Source organism: Condylura cristata, unplaced genomic scaffold (genome assembly GCF_000260355.1).
Source record: "Condylura cristata isolate star-nosed mole 26May11 unplaced genomic scaffold, ConCri1.0 scaffold00027, whole genome shotgun sequence".
In the NCBI taxonomy this organism is placed as follows: domain Eukaryota; kingdom Metazoa; phylum Chordata; class Mammalia; order Eulipotyphla; family Talpidae; genus Condylura; species Condylura cristata.
Genome location: NW_004567128.1, coordinates 10,673,984 through 10,692,316, shown reverse-complemented (window position 1 = coordinate 10,692,316; position 18,333 = coordinate 10,673,984). Strand labels below are relative to the sequence as shown.

The following is an 18,333-nucleotide window of genomic DNA, read 5'->3' as shown; positions in this document are numbered from 1 at the left end:
TTCAACTAATTAGGGCATTTTCTTCCCCGCTCCCCCTTTCTTTTCCTATCATCTGTAACAGTTCAAATAGCATGATTATCAATTCTTTGAAAAACTGGCCAAGTATGAGTCATGAGTTTACAGAAACTTTCTGAGAGGATATTTTTTAATAACTTCAATTTCTTGATTATTAGTATTTATCTCTTTTGTATGATAATTCTTAAAATTTTTATGTAAAAAAAAGCATCCATTTCATTGGAAGCCACCTTTATCAAATTTTTTTAGAAATAAAATCACAGAAATATTATGAGTACAGTTCTTTGCACATTTTTACTAAAAGTTCTCCTCCCTCTGCAAAAAAGCAGACACATCAACTTTGCAAGAAATAGGGAGAAAAGTTTTCTAAGACAGCCTGGAAATTATTTAGATGATGTCACAGCTAAACTGTTCTCATTCTTCCCATTTGTTAAAATTACCTTTACAACTTGTCATCAGAGTTGTACACTTACAAAGAGGGTAACTCACTACTGTGTCAAAGTAAATTTGGAAACTCACGACTGCTGTGAAGTAAATTTGGAAACTGCAATGATAAGATCTGGTGAAATTCTGAAGTAATCCTGATAGGAAAGTCAACAGGACTTATACATGCAATGTTTCCATTGGCAACATTACATTACAGATGTCAGCCAGGTACATCTTTTGCTGAGAATCACTAAAATGACTTCAAGTTCTACAAAAACAAGGCCCATTATCACAGTTGTGTATGCCCATTTATTCTAAACATAATGCTTTGCAAACCAGCTGAAATTCATGTATATGTTGAAAATAAATTCTGGACTTCTGGATTCAGTTCTGACATGAGATTGATTACAATAGATTAGTCTACTGCAAAATTTTGGGTTTTATGTTGCTCCAGAATTTTCAGTAGAAGGTACTTATGAAACACAAGGAAATATTAGATATAAAATTAATGTTCAGGTTAGAACCTTACTTTATTTAAATGCGTTCCTCATGATATATAACAACCCTTCAAGATCACATTATTGTTTCCTCAAAACTTACATAACAACTCATAGTCATAACTACTACACTTCTACAAGATAGCTTCTGTAACGCAGAGTACAATATTATGACTGTGGTATCAAATCCCACATTAAATGCAAATTTAAGCAAGAAAATTAGAGTACTACCAGACTACTAAAACTCTGTAAGAACTTGTACTATTTGATACATACCTATTTTTCAACTCTCTCAACAGAGAGGAGTTCTAAAAAATGTTAAAGGCTGGGCTGCACCCCAAATGAATTAAATCAGAAATTCTACAAACCATCATTTTTTTTTTTTTTTTAAGCTTATGCAGTGATTCAAATGTCAGCCTAGATGAAGAACCACTGCCTTAAGTCTTAAAACAAACAAAATTTAAAAGCACAGTTCAGGAGAAGTACAGGAATATTAACTAAAAATCACAGGGCTTCCACTATTGACATCCTCACCTCTGAAAGGCCAAAGAGTACTAACACTGGGATCTACACCATAATTGTATTAATTAAGCAGTTAAGCCAAAGCAACATAAAAGAGGGGGCAAAGGGGAGCTAGTCTTCAAGGCGAAGTGTGTCTTCAAGTTCTCATTGGTATGAGTCCTTCAAGCTTGGAGCTACTCAAGACCAATCACGAAAAAGAAGACAGTATTTTTTAAAATAGGTTCAGTGGTATGTTTGCTACAATAAAGGCTGGTTGTGGCAGACAGGTTCATCTCAAACCTGCAGACTTATAAATTAGACATTCGGGAATGATTAATTTCTGCTAAAATGTTGATTCAATCAATCATTACACCAATTTTTACATTTATTGTACGGGCCCTCCCGGATGGCACAGCGGGTTAAAGCATAGCACATTTATTGTAGACATTATTTTAGTAATAGAGGCTAAATTTTCATCACCAAAAATGAACATAATCTTACAGCTACTACTGGCAGTGAGCTCAGTAGCACTGCTTTGAAAATATACCCCTACGCTGTTAAAAGAGAAATTCCAACGTCATCCTATGTATTATTTAACTGGCATTCTTCAATCATCATCCACTGTTGGCTTGATTGTCACGCCTCTTCTTATTTGACCCCAACCAATTAAACTGCAAAATGAAAATAAATCATGAGTTTTACATGTATTTTACTGTCATCAGCACAAATCATATTAACTGCTTTTATCTGCCAATCTGTTCAATTTTTTCCCCCGAACCTGCTGCCTCCATAAAGCCCACATTACCTTCTTGGACTCCTACACCCAAGTGGGCTAGAAACAGTGAACTACCAGAGAGCCCTTCAGTCTACCTGAGGAACCACGCTGATACCAACAAGGTTCATTTTTAAGAAATGTCATCTGCTATCCCTTCTATCTGAAAAATGCTTTCTCACCAGTCACAGTACTACAACAAATCACAACAGCTTCAGCATGACATTGGGCGGTAAAGGGACTTAAGAGAAGAATCAGAGGAGCCTACAGTCAATGCTCTCAACAGCAAAGGACCTCTGTTCCTTCTTTCAGTGTCTGCTTTAGTCAATGAGCAGGCTGCGCTGCTACTTCAGCTGGAGCTTCTAGAATAAAACTGATGTACACATGAGCAAAAACCATAATGGTAAAGAAAATAAGGCTCATCCAGACTCTAATTTATTTTAATAACTCTAACAAAAAATAATTCTAGCATATTTGCTAGTTTTAAAGCAAAGTCTTAATTTTTCATTTTGATAGACTTCTTCTATTAGAGGCCAAACACAAAAATTTGAATGTCTCAAAACACATTCTAATCTAGAAAGTTACTGTACCATTTTAACTGAGACTAAAACTTTTCATGTTGAGTTTTTGAAAATTATTATTTAAGCCTATTTTAAATATACCAGAAATTAGTATGCCTATAATAGCAAATAGTATAATCATATAAAAGAGTAAAATTAAATAGGCTTAAGTCACCACAAAGCCAGATAATTTATTTAATTCTCCCCCAAATTAAGGTAATAATTCAGCTCAATCTTCTAAACATAAAGTGATGAGAGTTCACCACGGGATACAGTTATCAGGAAAAGCTTTAATAAGAGAAGGAAATAGGAAAGAACAGAGTTAAGGGTGATTTGAATAATTACTGAGCCAATCAGGGCATGGAATCATCTAATTCAGTGGGCTTAGATGAGACAAAGCAGGAGGGAATGTATGACCCATTGCAGCAGACATCTAGAAAGGTCTTCAATCAGAAAAGTACCACAAACTATTAAGTACAGCATGATAAAAATATATTAGAAAGACTGTGACGACAAAGACAAACTTTAAAAGTCAACCCTTGAAAGCTGACCACAATCCTGCAGCAGCCAGGAGGAAAGGGGGGGTGGGGTGGGGGTGAGGGCCAGGATGGGGGAGCCAGGGCCGGGGTGGGGGGAGTATAGTGGACTCTTGAAGACTGTGAGTGCTTTGGTGGTGAGAGAGCTGTGTTACCACATCTGAGAAGAAAAATCTTGTACTGTTAAAATATTAACAAGGATGTGAAACAATGGTAATTCAATAAAATATTGGGGAAAAAAAAAGATTGTGACCAAACTCTTAATTAACAAAGGGAGAGGCAAAGTTAGAATCTTTTGCAGTAACTTTTAAGTATGACTGATGGGGCCAGGGTGAGATCACAGAGAACAAAAAGGCAAGGATAAACTCAGTAACCAAACAGGGAAAGAGCAAAGTCAGGAGTCAGTGATGTGTATGTTTTCTAGCTCAACCCATTCCAAGGGCTCACAAACAATAGCATCCTAAAGCAGTGAACACACCCAGCAACCAAATCTTCATTTCTAAATACCATTTCCCACCAACAGGAAGCAGGGTGTCTTAGACAAACAGCCAATTTCTAAAATCAGAACAGAGGAGGTACAGAAAATACCACAGAGAAAGTAAAGAAGATCTTTAAAAGGAACATGTGAAAAGGGTACAAGCCAGCTTGTACTAACTAAAAGCTAACTAGTTAGCTTTACTAACTAAATCCTACAGACAATCTGGGTATCAAAATACATAATAAAGAGCAATGAATAATAAAATACTGAATAAAATAGGGCTCTGTGAGTCCATTTTATAGTCTCAAGTAAACAATGGGGAAGAATCTCAAGTTCCTGATAAATGAGAAGTGGTGGAGTTGGGGATGTGTGAGTGGAACCACCACTCTGCCTCAGTATAGTCAGGTTTGAGGCAGACAACCATCGCCAGTGAATGCTGAACCCAAAGGGATGCGATCTGAGGAGGAGCAGGTTATTGGCATTGTCTTGAGAGTCTGCCCACAGGATGCTATTAGATACATACAGATAAAAAGAGCAGCTACAGAGTGGAGGAAAGGGACAACACCATGATGGCATAATCAAGGACAAACGTCAGGTATGTGCCATTGGTTCTACCTCCCTGAGGAGACATCAACACACATGTAAGTACTCCAGCCAAGAATATATGACCTGAATTGAATCTTAGGAAACATCAGATGAACCCAAATTGAGGGACACACTATAAAGTCAAGTAACTTGTGTTCAAAATTGTCAAGTGTTCAAATGAAAGAAAAGCTAAGAAAGTTTCAGATTGGAGGTCAGAAAGAAAAGAAAACTAAATTCAACGTGTGACCCTAGACGGGTGAGGTACAGAGGAAACTGCTGGAACAAGCAATAAAACTAGAATACAGACGGTAGATGCCAGCATTTTTGTAAGTTAAACTTCTTGAAGTGGCCATGTAAGAGAATATACTTATTTTTAGGAAATATACACTCACATATGTAAGAGATAAAAGTGGCATGATAGATACAACCTCCTCAAATGGCTCAAAAAAAAATTTTATATACACACATGCAACTGTAGCTAAATATCACATTCAAAGTATTCATGAGAACATGTGCCAAAAAGAACTTAAGAATATCAATCATGCTTTTTTTATTAGCTAGTGACAAAGATTAATAAACTTACCGCCAGTGTTTTTCAACTCTTCGACTAAGGGCAATTTTTTCTCCTACTTCTGTGCACACAGGATTGGTCAAAACAATTTTGCCCAAATCAGCCTTGACTGCACTGACTCTTCCCCCTGTTGACAGGGATCCTATGTTCACCATGAGTACTTCATTCTTAGACAGCTTTTGCACCTAGGGAAATAATCAGGGAGGAAATAAAACCCCAAATCAAGAAAATGCTTTCCCAAAATGAGGAAGAACTTACCACCTATTTTTGGATAAAAACTCTACAGAAATTGCACTGCATTGGGATTTGAAGCGTGAGTGTGTGTAATGCAAACAGAAGGCTTATTGACATCCACTGATCTACCTTAAAAAACAAATTAGTAACCATAAGAGAGAACCACTTAAAATTCCGAAAAAGGTGTAGAGTGGAATGAGGTACAAAATTTCCTAAAGAGAAGTGTGGAAGGCAAGACAACTCTTGTAAGAGTTATTATTAACATGGAGCCTCCCTGGTGGCATAGTAAAGACAGCACTGTCAAGCTATCCACAGCCACTGCAGCATGAGTTCGATCCCTGGCCAGGGAGCTGACCCTCATGGTGTGGCAGACCTCTCCTGTCCCACCTGCTGTTCCCCTCAGCAATGCATTTTAGTAGATCTGCCTGTTCTGCTCCCCAATGTCTCTGCTCCCCAATGTCCACCACACCACACCTCTTGCCTGAACCCTAATTCTTGTATGTATAAATAAATAAATAAATATATATATATATATATATATACTGATTGCCATATTGAAGCTCTCAACTTTCAAGAGTCAAATTTACTCATTCATCTTTTCTTAATTTCTGATAACTGTAAAAGGATGAACTTCAAAACCAGTCTTATTAACATTACTGTCATTTTTTTAAACAGGAGTTACAGAAAGCACTTACCTTTGCTGCTTTTTTATCTCCTTCAGTGCGTACACCTAGAAGCCGTCTAAGTAGGAAATAGGAGATTTCCAGTTCTGTGAAGATCTCAGGTAAAGCTCCAACTGCACCAAGCACTTGCCCCACCATTCTGTCCGCCCGGCACAAAGTGGGGTCAATTTTTGTTCCAACTCCTGATATGAAGTAAGATGCATATACTTCAACTTTTAATTTCCTATAAAGTTGTTTACCCAAAAACCTTAGTCAAACAAATATAGCATTAACCTATTTTTATATCTTCATATTCATGATAGTTAAGCAGGAGGACTGAAAACTGTTTTATCTGAAGAAACAACTAAAAACTCACAGGTTAGTTGGGCATTTGAAAACAGCTAGATTCTCTTTATTGTATTTCTAAACAAAGGGCAAATAGAGATGACAACTTAACTAAAAACTGAGTCTGAATATTCTTAGGAAAGGTTGGTAAGGTGTAAACTTACAAGTAGTTTACAGAATATTTGCCTGCCATTTCTACTCTTAAAGCTGATCAAAAGGACAACCTAAAGACTTGATATATTATTCCTAGGATACACTTCAAAATATTTTAGCTGAGTGTGTTCCAAGGCAGAAAAAGAGGATATATAGATGAAACAAGACTGACAAAGTACTGGTAACTGCTGAAGCAAGGTGGTGGCTGGCTCCATGAGAGTTATCACACTACCTTCTCATCTGAAAGGTTGTATATATAACCTTTCAACACTTCAATTTCATTGCTTATAAAGACAAAATGAAACTCAGATTGAAACTACACAGAGCAAATCCTTCAAGGACAGAATAGAGAAATGAACTATATAGCCCAAAACCAGAGAACTAAAAGACATGCCTTTCCTGATCACTTTCTTCTTGACTCCAAAGGTACAATACTTCTGACTAATTTTTCACTGTACTTTTGCCTTTTTCTGAGTATCAGGTAATAGGTTAAATTGTCAGGGACCAAAAAATTCATAATCTTGTAATTCTCACACAATGGAAGTTATCTTCTTTTATTCTTACCTCAGTGAAAAAATGATCTGACATGATTCAAATGACCACTGTAGGTAACTTTTCACTTGCAAAACATACATAAAAAACCACTCTTAATGCCCAAACCATGTAGCTCTAAAAGAAGTGTAGTGGGAGGCCACCCTAGTGGGCACAAAGAGTTAAAGTGCAGCAGTACGAAGCTATCTACAGCCACTGCACCAAGAGTTTGATCTCCAGGGAGAGAGGTGACCCACATGGTGCAGCAGACCTCTCCTGTCTTATCTGCTACTCCCCTCAGCAGTGTGTTTCGGTCAATCTGCCTGTTCTGTTCCCCACTGTCTCTGGTGAATTCTCTCATCTCCTACCTCTGGCCCGTACCCCAGTTCTTACATGCATAAATAAATATATCTTAAAAAAAATCTATACCATATCTTTCCCATGAAAAGGATGACTAATAACCACAAATTAAAAGCACAGAGATGAGAAGAAAACTCTTACCAATCAGACCCCCTGGAGCAGCATACTGAAGATCATTATGCTCTGCAAAAAGTGACACAATTTTGGAAAAGATTGGTTTACACATGAGTTTTCCTTCACTATCTTTGGAAACAATACCAGGTCTGACTTCTATTTCCTGGCTAACCTGTAAAGAGATAAATTAGTGATTAGAGATCACTGTAGGATAAGAACAGCAATATTTTCATATAAATGGGGGATCAGAAAACTGAAAAGGCAGTCTTTTCTCTATCTCAAAGACCACTATCTTCAAAACCAGAACCATCCAACTGCCTTAATTATCTACCACAAAAACCAGTGACTATACGAAGTGTGCTCCATAATCACAAGGAACCCATGTTAGGAGGTCAGACATATTCAAATGACATGATAGTAAACAAAGAAATCTATATATCAAGTACTATGAACCTTTTATTTTTCAATTGGGAATGTTCGTATTACTTTCCCAATTAAGGCAAAAGAAAAACAAAACAAAAACGCAGTTACCTTTAATACACCTTTTAGAATACTACCACCAGCTACACCCCCCTTAAGGTCATCAACTTCACAGCCAGGTTTGTTGACATCAAAGGATCTAATAACTAAAAGAAAACAAAATAAATTAAAGCCAACTGTTTATTTTAATTTCAGAACATTATTTTCTAAGTTAACTTTCCCAAAATAGTAGCCACATATGATTTATACCATATGAGGAATTTTGTGACAAGCTCTAATACTACCCCAACTATGATGGAAAGTCTTACTTATGATGGAAAAAGTAAAAATAGTTTGAAAAATCCACTGATAAGCATATTATGGCACAACCATACAATGGGGGATCACGCAACTTAATGTTAAAGGCTTATGTAGCAACCTAGAAAAATAATTCTTATATACCGTGAAGGTTAAAAAAAAAAAAAGCTAATTACAAAAATAACATGTATAGTATGATCCCATTTCTACAAGGAAAAAACAAGAAACATGTTTATACATGATGATAACAACAATATGGTAATAATAAACAGTGGTTACTTCAGAACTAAGGGGCTAGAAATAGAAGGCAGGGGAAAGGTAGAAATACGAACTTTTTTCTTTAGATACCTCTGTGCCATATGATTTTTGTACTAAAAACTTAGACTAAAAACTACAAAACCATAGGACTATGTGATCTGCACTTAGATCCTGAGAGGAGTGACATTCGCCAGGAGCACACACCCAGCAGAATATTTCTCACAGCACCCAAGGGCCCCAGGTGAAGGCCAGAAGGGCTTAGATGTGTATGAAGTTCTAAATAAGCTGTTCCTGACTAAAATGGTGTTAATTCCATACAGAATAGTGTATTACTCCATCTTGATCACGTAACATACCCATATCGCACACAAAAAAGGTTAGAAGTTCCTACCACCAGAATACTGTTCTAAATCCCTGTAATGCAATCCAGCATTGCAAATGTAATCTCAGAATTAATCAATTTCAAACAAACATGTTATGAAGACTGTCATTTATTATCACTACTGCAGAAGAGAAAATGTTAATAAATACCCTTAATGGAAAGAATCACCAATATGAAAAAGATCAAATTTGTTAAAGATAAATCCTATCACTTACCAATAAGCCGGGGTTCTGAGGTAAAGTCTCTCGGGGGCACTGGAATTTTCTTTACTATGTACTCACAGACAACTTCAATATTGTATTTCAGTTGAGCAGAAATTGGTATAATGGGAGCTCCTTCTGCTACTGTACCTATAAGACAACATTCAGAGATCAAAATTCTTCAGCTTTAGACTTTGTTCTATACGGATCACAAAAAGCAGTTAAAATTACTAAACAAATACTTAACATTCCCACATAAATGCCACTAAAGGTTGGAAGGTGAAAATATTCAATGTTTTTATTCCTCAAAATAAATACAATTTGCCTTAAGGAAAAAAATTTTTAATTATGCTAATATACCAAAATGAAACTGTTCAAAGGAATAAAATACTAACATACCAGGGAAAGAACATTTTACTATTTGAAAGATTTCTAATAACATGTAAATAACCTCCCAGTAAGTCAGGATAAAATTACTGACTCCTGGGGGCCTCCTTGGTGACACAGGTGGTTAAGTCTCAGCACTGATGCTACTGGCAGCCACTGCAGCACGAGTTCAAGCCCCAGCCAGGGAGCTGACCCACATGGTGCAGCAGACCTCTGCTGTCTCACCTGCTGCTCCTCTCAGCAGTGTATTTCAGTCTGCCTGTTCTGCTGCTCACTCTGTCTCTGGTGAGTCCTCTCACACGCCCTCTCCCCACTGCACCTCTGGCCTACATCCCAGTTCTTGTATGGATAAATAAGTAAAAATAAATCTTAAAAGAAAAAAATACTGATCTTTGCTAACGAAGACTCCTTTGTATTTGCTTAGTCATTTTATGTCAAATAGGGTGGTAAAAGAAATGAAGCATTATAATTAATCAACATGACTGTGATAGAACTGGGCTTACAGAATTCTATTTTCTAACAAGAAAATCAAGGCTAAGAGCATCAAATAAATGTCAACCAAAAGATACATCATGTTTCCTTGAAATGAAAAACACTACGTTGTATACTAGAGATTAATTGGTTGCTCCAGGGCTGAAAGTCATTAGTAAGAGGCATGGAAAACTTATGATTTGGTTTTTGAACATTCCTATTTTGTCCATCACTGAGAATTTCTTTAAAATCTGAGTTTCTAGAACATAGTTTCAGTTCTTTCGGTCCACAAAAACATTATCAAATTCATACGTAAATCTCACTAGTTATATTAGGTGGCTAACAAGTAATAGAAAAATAGGCTTAAAGTCATAAATACTATTTGAGGTAATTTATATTAGAATCTGGTTATTATCTGCAGTCTGATTAAAAGCCTCTCATAGCGGCCCTCCCTAGTGGTGCAGCGGGTTAAAGCACTGCACTGAGAAGCTAAAGCCACTTCGGCATGAGTTCGATTCCCGCCCGCCCTGGAGGTGACCACATGGCGTGGCAGACCTCTCCTGACCTGCCCGCTGCTCCCCTCAGCAGTGTACTTCATCAGTCTGCCTGTTCTGCTCCCTACTCTGTCTCTGGTGAAGCCTCTTACCGCCCCTGAGCCTCTGGCCTATACCCCAGTTCTGTATGTACAAATAAATAAATCTTTAAAAAAAAAAGCCTCTCATAGCAATTCATAGGTTTCTTAAATATTATGGACTCTTACCTTGTACAAATGCAAGGATCTGTTCATATTGTTCTTTAGCCTGGCTTTCTTTTACCAAATCAATTTTATTTTGTAGAATCAAAATATGCTTTAGTTTCATGATTTCTATAGCAGCCAAATGTTCCGAAGTCTGCGGTTGTGGGCAAGATTCATTACCAGCTAGATGAGTAGAAAAGATGCAAGGCAATCAGTTAGAACAGGCAAACTCAGAGAGATATAAAATAGAGTAGTGGCTGCATGGAGCTGGGGATAGGAGGAATACGAATGGTTGCCTAGTGGACATGGAGTTACCTTTTGGGTGATGAAAAAGTTCTGGAACTAGATAGTAATGCTGCTTGTACGACACTGTGAATGCACTTAACCTCGCTGAACTTTAGCCATTTTAAATGGCTAAAATGGTAAATTTTATGTCTGTGTAGTTTAACACCAAAAAATAAATTAGCTGGTTTCCACTGAAAGCAACTTTTGATTGTGCTAGCCTACTCAAAGCAAGACTACATGTCATTGCCAAGTGTCCATCTTTTGCCCCTGCTTCATCTGTGTCTGGGTTCACTTAGAGCCTTTCTGGCTCCCATTCCTGGTCCTAAGCAAGAAGCTTAGAAACAAGTCTGGCTTCTCTGCACTCTTGCTCTGTCTAGTCTCCAGACAGACAGAAGATAATTAACCAAGTTTATGAATCTCAATTATCAGAAGCAAATCCTCAACAAAGGGAGGGAAGAATACTGTGAACCTAACAGTGTAGAAATAGGCATGTTTGGTGAGCACTCCCCAGGTAGTGATGTTCACATATCCTGTATTACATCCACTCAGCATGCTTTTAAAACTTTTATCCCATCGCAGAAGTCTCTTGACAGATCACATAAGGAAGGCAGCCCAAGTCTAGTCTTGAAAACCCTGATTCAGGTCTAGCCTTCAGTCTTTATTATGAATGAAATGTGCATCTAAACAAAACCATTACATGTCAATGTGGCCGTGGACAATGCAGATGGGGGGAAACATACTTTCACAAGTAAATTTAAAACAAAAGCAAATTTCATGAAATTTAAACAGGAAAAGAGCACTTTTAAAAGATTCTGTCTTTTTTTTTTTTTTTTTTAATACCAACAAGAGAATTCTCACAAGACATCACTCCCGGGTCAATCTTGTTTAGCACTTTGTGACAGCTTGTAGAAGGGATGTCATCCTGGATGACCCGTTAGTTCTTACTAACATCATGCTTAGATAATGAACATGGACCTTAAAGGCCTCAGATCTCCGTTAAGTATTCCACCTATAATCTGGCCCACACTGATTTATCCAAACCAATTCTGATGCATTTACCTATTAACAGAAGAGCTGCATCCATCACTGCTGCACCATTTAGCATAGTAGCCATCAAAATGTCGTGACCAGGACAATCAACAAAGGAAACATGTCTAATAATAGAGAAATAACAATCAGCTCTAAGATCAACTGATACTCTTAAATGTGTAAGTTATAGATTCCCTAAAGTCACTCTAAAAATGCAATGTGAATATTCCTTATAAATATGGAGTAAGAATAAGGAAATAATTCTTAATTGCTATAAAGTCAAGTGGTTACAGAATTGGTGTTTCTAAACCTAAGAAATAAAATTATTTAGTTTAGAATAAAAACACTGTAATCATTGTAAAGAAATAACTCATGGCGCTCCTGGTGACACAGGGGTTAAGTCACAGCACATAGCAAGCTATCACCAGCCACTGCAGCATGATTTCAGTCCCCAAATAGTTAAACTACATACAACACAGCAGCAGACCTTTCCCGTCTTGCCTGCTGCTCCCCACAACAGTGTCTTTCAATAGATCTGTCTGTTCTGCTCCCCACTCTAGTTCTGCTGAATCTTCTCACCCCCACTCTGCACCTCTAGTTTACACCCCAGCTCTTATATGCATAAATAAACCAATCTTTTAAAAAAAGAAATAACTCGAGACAGAAATTCTCAAATCCAATCAAAAGTGTGTATTAGGAATGCTATGTAGTTGAAAATGAAAACACAATTAATAGAATGTGCATTACCATCTAAAAACATAATTTCGCCAAAAATTTCCTTAACACCTTAAAAAGGCTAGAATTATTAATGGGCTTGGCGAAAGCATCACTCTCAGTAAAACTATGCTACTCTTCCCAAATCATTATTTTAAAAAAGTACATGTTTATACTGTCACGATCTAAAACAGGAGAAAACCACTGCCCTTTGTCCCATTATGGCCCACTTGCTACACCCACTCACGCCTGGCCTACATCTGCTTCCCATCACCAGAGCAGAGATGAGCAGCTGCACCAAGCCTTCTGGCCTGCAAAGCCGAAACATTCTCTCTGGATTTTTATAGAAAAGCTGGTTGATCCCTGATCAGGACTAAAAGTCGGGTAAAGCCAAAGAGGCACTTGTCTTGGGTACAAAATTTAAGAGGATACAAAAAAGTCAGTATCCAGGATAACTAATATTTAATATTTTTTAAAAAAGGCAAAAAACCCCTACAGGAATATCAAAATTATAATGAAAACCAGATCACTAACAATGCCAAGCTAAAAGCAGTGATACTAAAGCAAAAGAAAAAAAACTTGTAGTACTGAGCCTGTTTCTATTTATTTATTTATTTGAGCCTGTTTCTATTTACTTATTTGAGCCTATTTATTTATTTATAAAAATTATATTGTCATGGTTTCTTTGTATGAATTAAAAAAAAACACTGCATTAAAATACCACTTATCTTGATTAATGTGCTTTTGTTTTAGCAACCCCTCCCCCCACTGAATTTTGGGCAGAAGTTGAGGGCCTCACTTATCTCACTCCAGTCCCAGCTCTGCCCAAGCTAAAATTTCCTTGTAGGGCATCCTCATGCCCCCCCAAACATCACTAGGTAGGTATCAGTATTCTCTGATCAAGAACTAGGATAGGGCCTCCCTGTAGTGCAACGGGTTAAAGTGCCACACGATGAAGCTATCAGCAGCCACTGCAGCACGAGTTCAATCCCTGGAATGGCAGGCCTCTCCTGTCTCCTGGCTTTCCTCTCAGCAATGTAATTAAGTCAATCTGCCTGTTCTGCTCCCCTGTCTCTAGTGAATCCTCTCACCCCACTTCCAGCACTTCTGGACTGTACCCCAGTTCTGTATGCATAAAGAAAGAAAGAAACAGGATCATACTCAGAAAAGATAAGAGCAGTAAGACCATGGATTTGAGATAATCAAGGATGATTTTGTTCCTCCCTTATCAGACACAGAAACAGTATTATGCAAAAGAAATTTCAGAAGCCTGAGCAAAAAACTCCCCTCCATTCCATTCTGCTTATGATACTTTTCCTTTGCAGAATTTGCATATTAAGTACCTTAACAAAGATTAAATACTTGACTTTTGAAACTACTGTCATCACACAAAAAAATCATTGTGTAATTACATTCACTGTCTTATTATCTCAAAATCCCAAAAAGCACAAATCACAAGATAATAAAATATGAAGTGTAAACTGTATTCAGCACAAAAAGGGTTACCTGACTAATTTAAAGTTCCCTTTGGTCCCTGGAATGTCCGTAGGAAATTCATCAGGTGTGCTACTTCCACAAGATCTGTAACATTCTGGCCGAGGACAACTTGGGTCATCAAGTTTGTAAATCTAAACATTTCAATGAAAGAACGAAAGATTTGGATTTGCTATTTGCATATTGTTCAAGTTAGTTTCCAGTTCCACTGTATATAGCTCACCTTCGCATTGGCATATCCAAGTTTGATTGTAATGTTCCTTTCTAGTTCATTTTTGAACCGGACAGTGTGAACTCCAGATATAGCTTTGACAACTGTGGATTTTCCGTGAGCTACATGACCAATTGTACCTAGACAAAGCACAAGAAATTAATGTGTATTCAATTACCCCAAGTATTTTTTCAAATAGAACAGAAAACCCAAAGCCATGTCTCACTATAAATAGTTTCATTAAAAACCGACAAGTTCAATTTTTCTCCTATTTTTGCCTACTACAAACTTGTTCTGAAACATAAATGAAGGGGACTTTACATGTAACTGACAACCTTTAAAAACCACTCATAGTAATAAAAGTTCTGTATCTTATACTTTTAATCACAGAAAAGCTTGTCTTCCTTTAAAACAAGCAATTAATAACCTTGTATATTAGGAAACTTCCCAGAATTTCCAGTAAGAAATAAAAAGGTACTGTAAGCCAAGACACAATGAAAAGAAACCAGTGAAACAAGGACCCAAGTTTAATTACAGTGATGCTGCCAAGAATAAATATATCTTATAACTTTTTATTAGCCTCATGGTAAAGCCTTGACTTTTAACTATGTTTTACTGTGCTACTTGTACACATTCTCAAATATCCAAAATTTACACTTGGTCAACATAACTTCTCCTTTAAAGTTCTAGGTGCCAATTAAGGGGGAAAATAATCTCCTTAATAACAGCTTATATATCAAATAAAATTTTCACAAACTCTGCCCTTGCTATATGCCTTGTATGGCCAATACAGCCACATTTTCACCTCTTCTTAAATTTCTGCTTAAGTATTGCCTTATGTTATTAACTTTTTCTTACTTCCATCTTTTCTTCTCACCTAGTCTGTAAGCTAGGCATGGGCAACATTCCTTGTGCTTCCCAAAAAAATTTAGCAGGTGCTATACCTACAGGAACTGAAGACCTATTTCTTGAATATCTAAGGCTACATTTTCATGTATCACTTCAACAGTTCATTACTATTTCTCGAATATCTACATCGTCTTAAAATAATCACACAAGGATAGGTTAAAATTACGTGCCAGGAAAGGGAAAAATAATAAAAAAATTATTTGCCACAGATGATGCAAACAATGCCTCCAAGTTATTATCTTACCTATGTTAATTGTAGCTTGTCTGCTGATAACTTCGTGTGAAAGTGGTGTCAACTTGGTGACATCCTGCAAACAAATTTTAATTTTAAATAGAACAATAGACAAATCACAACTTTTCCTCTCATTTTACACTGCTACCTACTGCTCATCGCCAAGTAAAAAGCTTCTACTTCAAAAGCTCTAGTCCTGGGTAAGCAACGTTGTACCCTGATGACTGGGAAGCCCTAGAAGTCCTACATCTTTACACAAAACGACATCTCCATTCATTATGTGAATTCCCGATCCCCCCACCCCCCGCAACTTTGACAGCGTTAATATTAAGGGAAAGAATACACAAATCCTTCCTAGGTCTCCCCAAGTGAAAATCTTAATGGCACTTAACACCATGACTTTCCAGGCGGAACCTCTGGGGGGTTCGAGGTGTCCCCTAACATCCCCACGCTCGGGGACTTGCGGCGGTACTGGAGGAGGCCCGAGCCGGACGGAGGGCGCCGGACCCCGGCACTCCCTAACACATGCTCCCGCAGCCCAGCCCTGCTTCGACTCAAAACCTCCCCGAAATCTCGGTCATCGTCACTCCAGAGCTCACTTTATACTCTTCCGAGAAGGAAACCTTACCAAAGTGGCGAGATCCTGGCGGGAAAGGTGAGGCTGCCCCAGAGTCACTCCACCCTCGCCCCCCGCCATCTTGCCCGGAGAGGAAGGAAGTTGCCTTGGCTGCAGCCTGACCGAACACAGGCCCCCTGGTGAGAGGCGGAGAAGCGGAGGCGGGAAGGCCGACTAGGGCCGGGCCTGGGAAAGGGGGATACTGGTGCAGCAGGAGCCTCACTGCTTGGACGTCTCTCCGCTTGGGGTTACAAAGTGCTGCCGGTAAGCAAAGTGGAAAATACGGGGCAACGTTTCGGGTCCTATTTGCAGTGGCCCTGTTAACTCTGTGTGCAGGCAGCGCAGAGGGCAGCCCCAGCAAAGGCCCCCAGCTAGGCGGGTCGTGCAGCCCCACGCGCGCGCTGGCAAGGGAAAAGTCATTTCCGTTTCCCGTGGGGATGGCCGGAAGAGCCTCCCGGAACCTGGGAATTTTATCTGGGGTGTGAGGACAGAAAGTGGAATGTCCCTCTTCACCCATTTCCATAATTTAATAAGGCGAGGTCGGCCCGGGGTCCTGCCCTCCGTTTACGGCTCTTGCCTGGGAAAAGGTCGCACGCTGAGCTGGCCGCTCACGTCGCTGCGCGTCCCCTGGCGGGCAGTAGGGAGGGCGCCCTCACGTGGAGTTTAGGGACGGGCTCAGGGATGGTAAAAGTAAAGTCCCTAACTTTTTCTCACGGAGAGGTTTCTGGAAGCTGGGAGGTGGTCCGTGGTGGCGCCAGACTTCTCAAAATGGAGTTTGCATAGGATAGAAGCTAGATGTCTTAGGAACGCCCAAAGTTAGGGATTTTTTTTTTTTTTAAATCCGATGCAAGAAAACCTACTACTCTAACGGGAAAATTACTAATAAATCGAAATCTTAAAATGTAAAGATTTTTGAGACTTTTAAAGCCCTTTTTCATCGTGTTAAAGTTTGAAATGGAGTAGATTTTAAAATTTATCACAAGAAAAAACTGGAACGGTGGTGATTATTTTGCAGTATATACAAATACTGAATCGTTATGTTGTTAGTCTGATGTTCTATGGCAATGATGTGTAAAAAGAGATTGGTAATTTTTTGTTCTCCATGTTTTCCATACTTTACAAATGACTTAAATATTTATCATTGACTATTCAATTATGGCAAGAGACAAAATGTGAGGAGAGGAGAATACAAATTTAGATTACACGTGTTCATTGACAAAGATGAAAATAAATGTTTCATGCCACCTAAGCTTTCGGTACAATAGTTTACTTAAAATTATGAAAAATAGAAAGTTAAGTTTCAACAAATGCATTCATTGGTGGAAATTGTACACTAAATTGTATATAAGATTTAGTCCCCAAACTTAGGAAGGTATAACTTTATAAGTTTGTATACATTTAGAATTTAAATAGTTAAACCACCCAATTAATAAAATCCATTAAACGTGATAAAAACTATTGTGGAATTATACAGCAGTGATGGATGCTAAAAAACAATAAACTGCAGTTTAAAAGGGTAAATCTTATGTGAACTGTATGTTAATAAAAAGTAAAGTTCATTGATAATAAATAGAACATAATATGCTTCATTTTCCAAAGCTTTTATTAGATGTAGTCACAAGAAATAAGTTATTAGTAAGAATAATAAACAAATATTGGCACCAACTTAACAAGTATTACCTTTAATCCTCAACAATCATTTCACAAGTGAGGAAACTGAGTTCCAAAAAGATTAGACATGCACACAATTCCGTAGCTAGTAACAGCAAATTTCAACGCCATTTACAGGCTTACTTTAAAAATGGGCTTTATTGAAGTAAAATTTGCATGCCATAATATTCTTCCATACTAAATAAATCATTTGGTGATTTGTAGTAAATTCACGGAGTTGTGCAACTATAACCACAACCCAGATTTTTAATATTTCCATCACTTTGTAGAGATCCCTCACGTCCATTTGTACCCCTGTTCCCATCTGTAGTTCCAGGCAACCATTTATGATTTTTCTGTCTCTATAGTTTGCCTTTTCTGGACATAGTGTATAATTAGAATCATACAACATGTGGTCTTTTGCATCTGGCTTCTTTCACTCAGCATAATGGTTTTGAGGTTCATCCATGTAGTTTCTATCAGTAGTAGTTCTTTCCTTTTTATTGTTGAATGTAATTCTATGGTAAGAACATATCACATTTTCTTGATCTACTCACCAGTTGATGAGTATTTTCATTGCTTCCACTTTCTGGCTATTGTGAAAAATAAAGTTATGAATGTTCATACACAGGTTTTTGTTAC

At 37.9% G+C, this 18,333-nt stretch overlaps 1 protein-coding gene across 1 annotated transcript; it reads right to left on the bottom strand.

The window, feature by feature from the left end:
• Window positions 1-290: 290 nt before the first annotated feature.
• EIF2S3 (eukaryotic translation initiation factor 2, subunit 3 gamma, 52kDa) lies at window positions 291-16,152 on the bottom strand. The gene is made up of 12 exons (XM_004689919.2): window positions 16,054-16,152; window positions 15,438-15,501; window positions 14,297-14,424; window positions 14,086-14,207; window positions 11,896-11,990; window positions 10,576-10,734; window positions 8,973-9,107; window positions 7,872-7,966; window positions 7,368-7,512; window positions 5,871-6,040; window positions 4,954-5,126; window positions 291-2,110 (listed from the first exon to the last, which is right to left on the bottom strand). The coding sequence occupies exons 1-12, from the start codon at window positions 16,120-16,122 to the stop codon at window positions 2,047-2,049; spliced, it is 1,419 nt and encodes a 472-aa protein (XP_004689976.1). The 5' UTR covers window positions 16,123-16,152; the 3' UTR covers window positions 291-2,046.
• Between the last annotated feature and the right edge of the window lie 2,181 nt (window positions 16,153-18,333).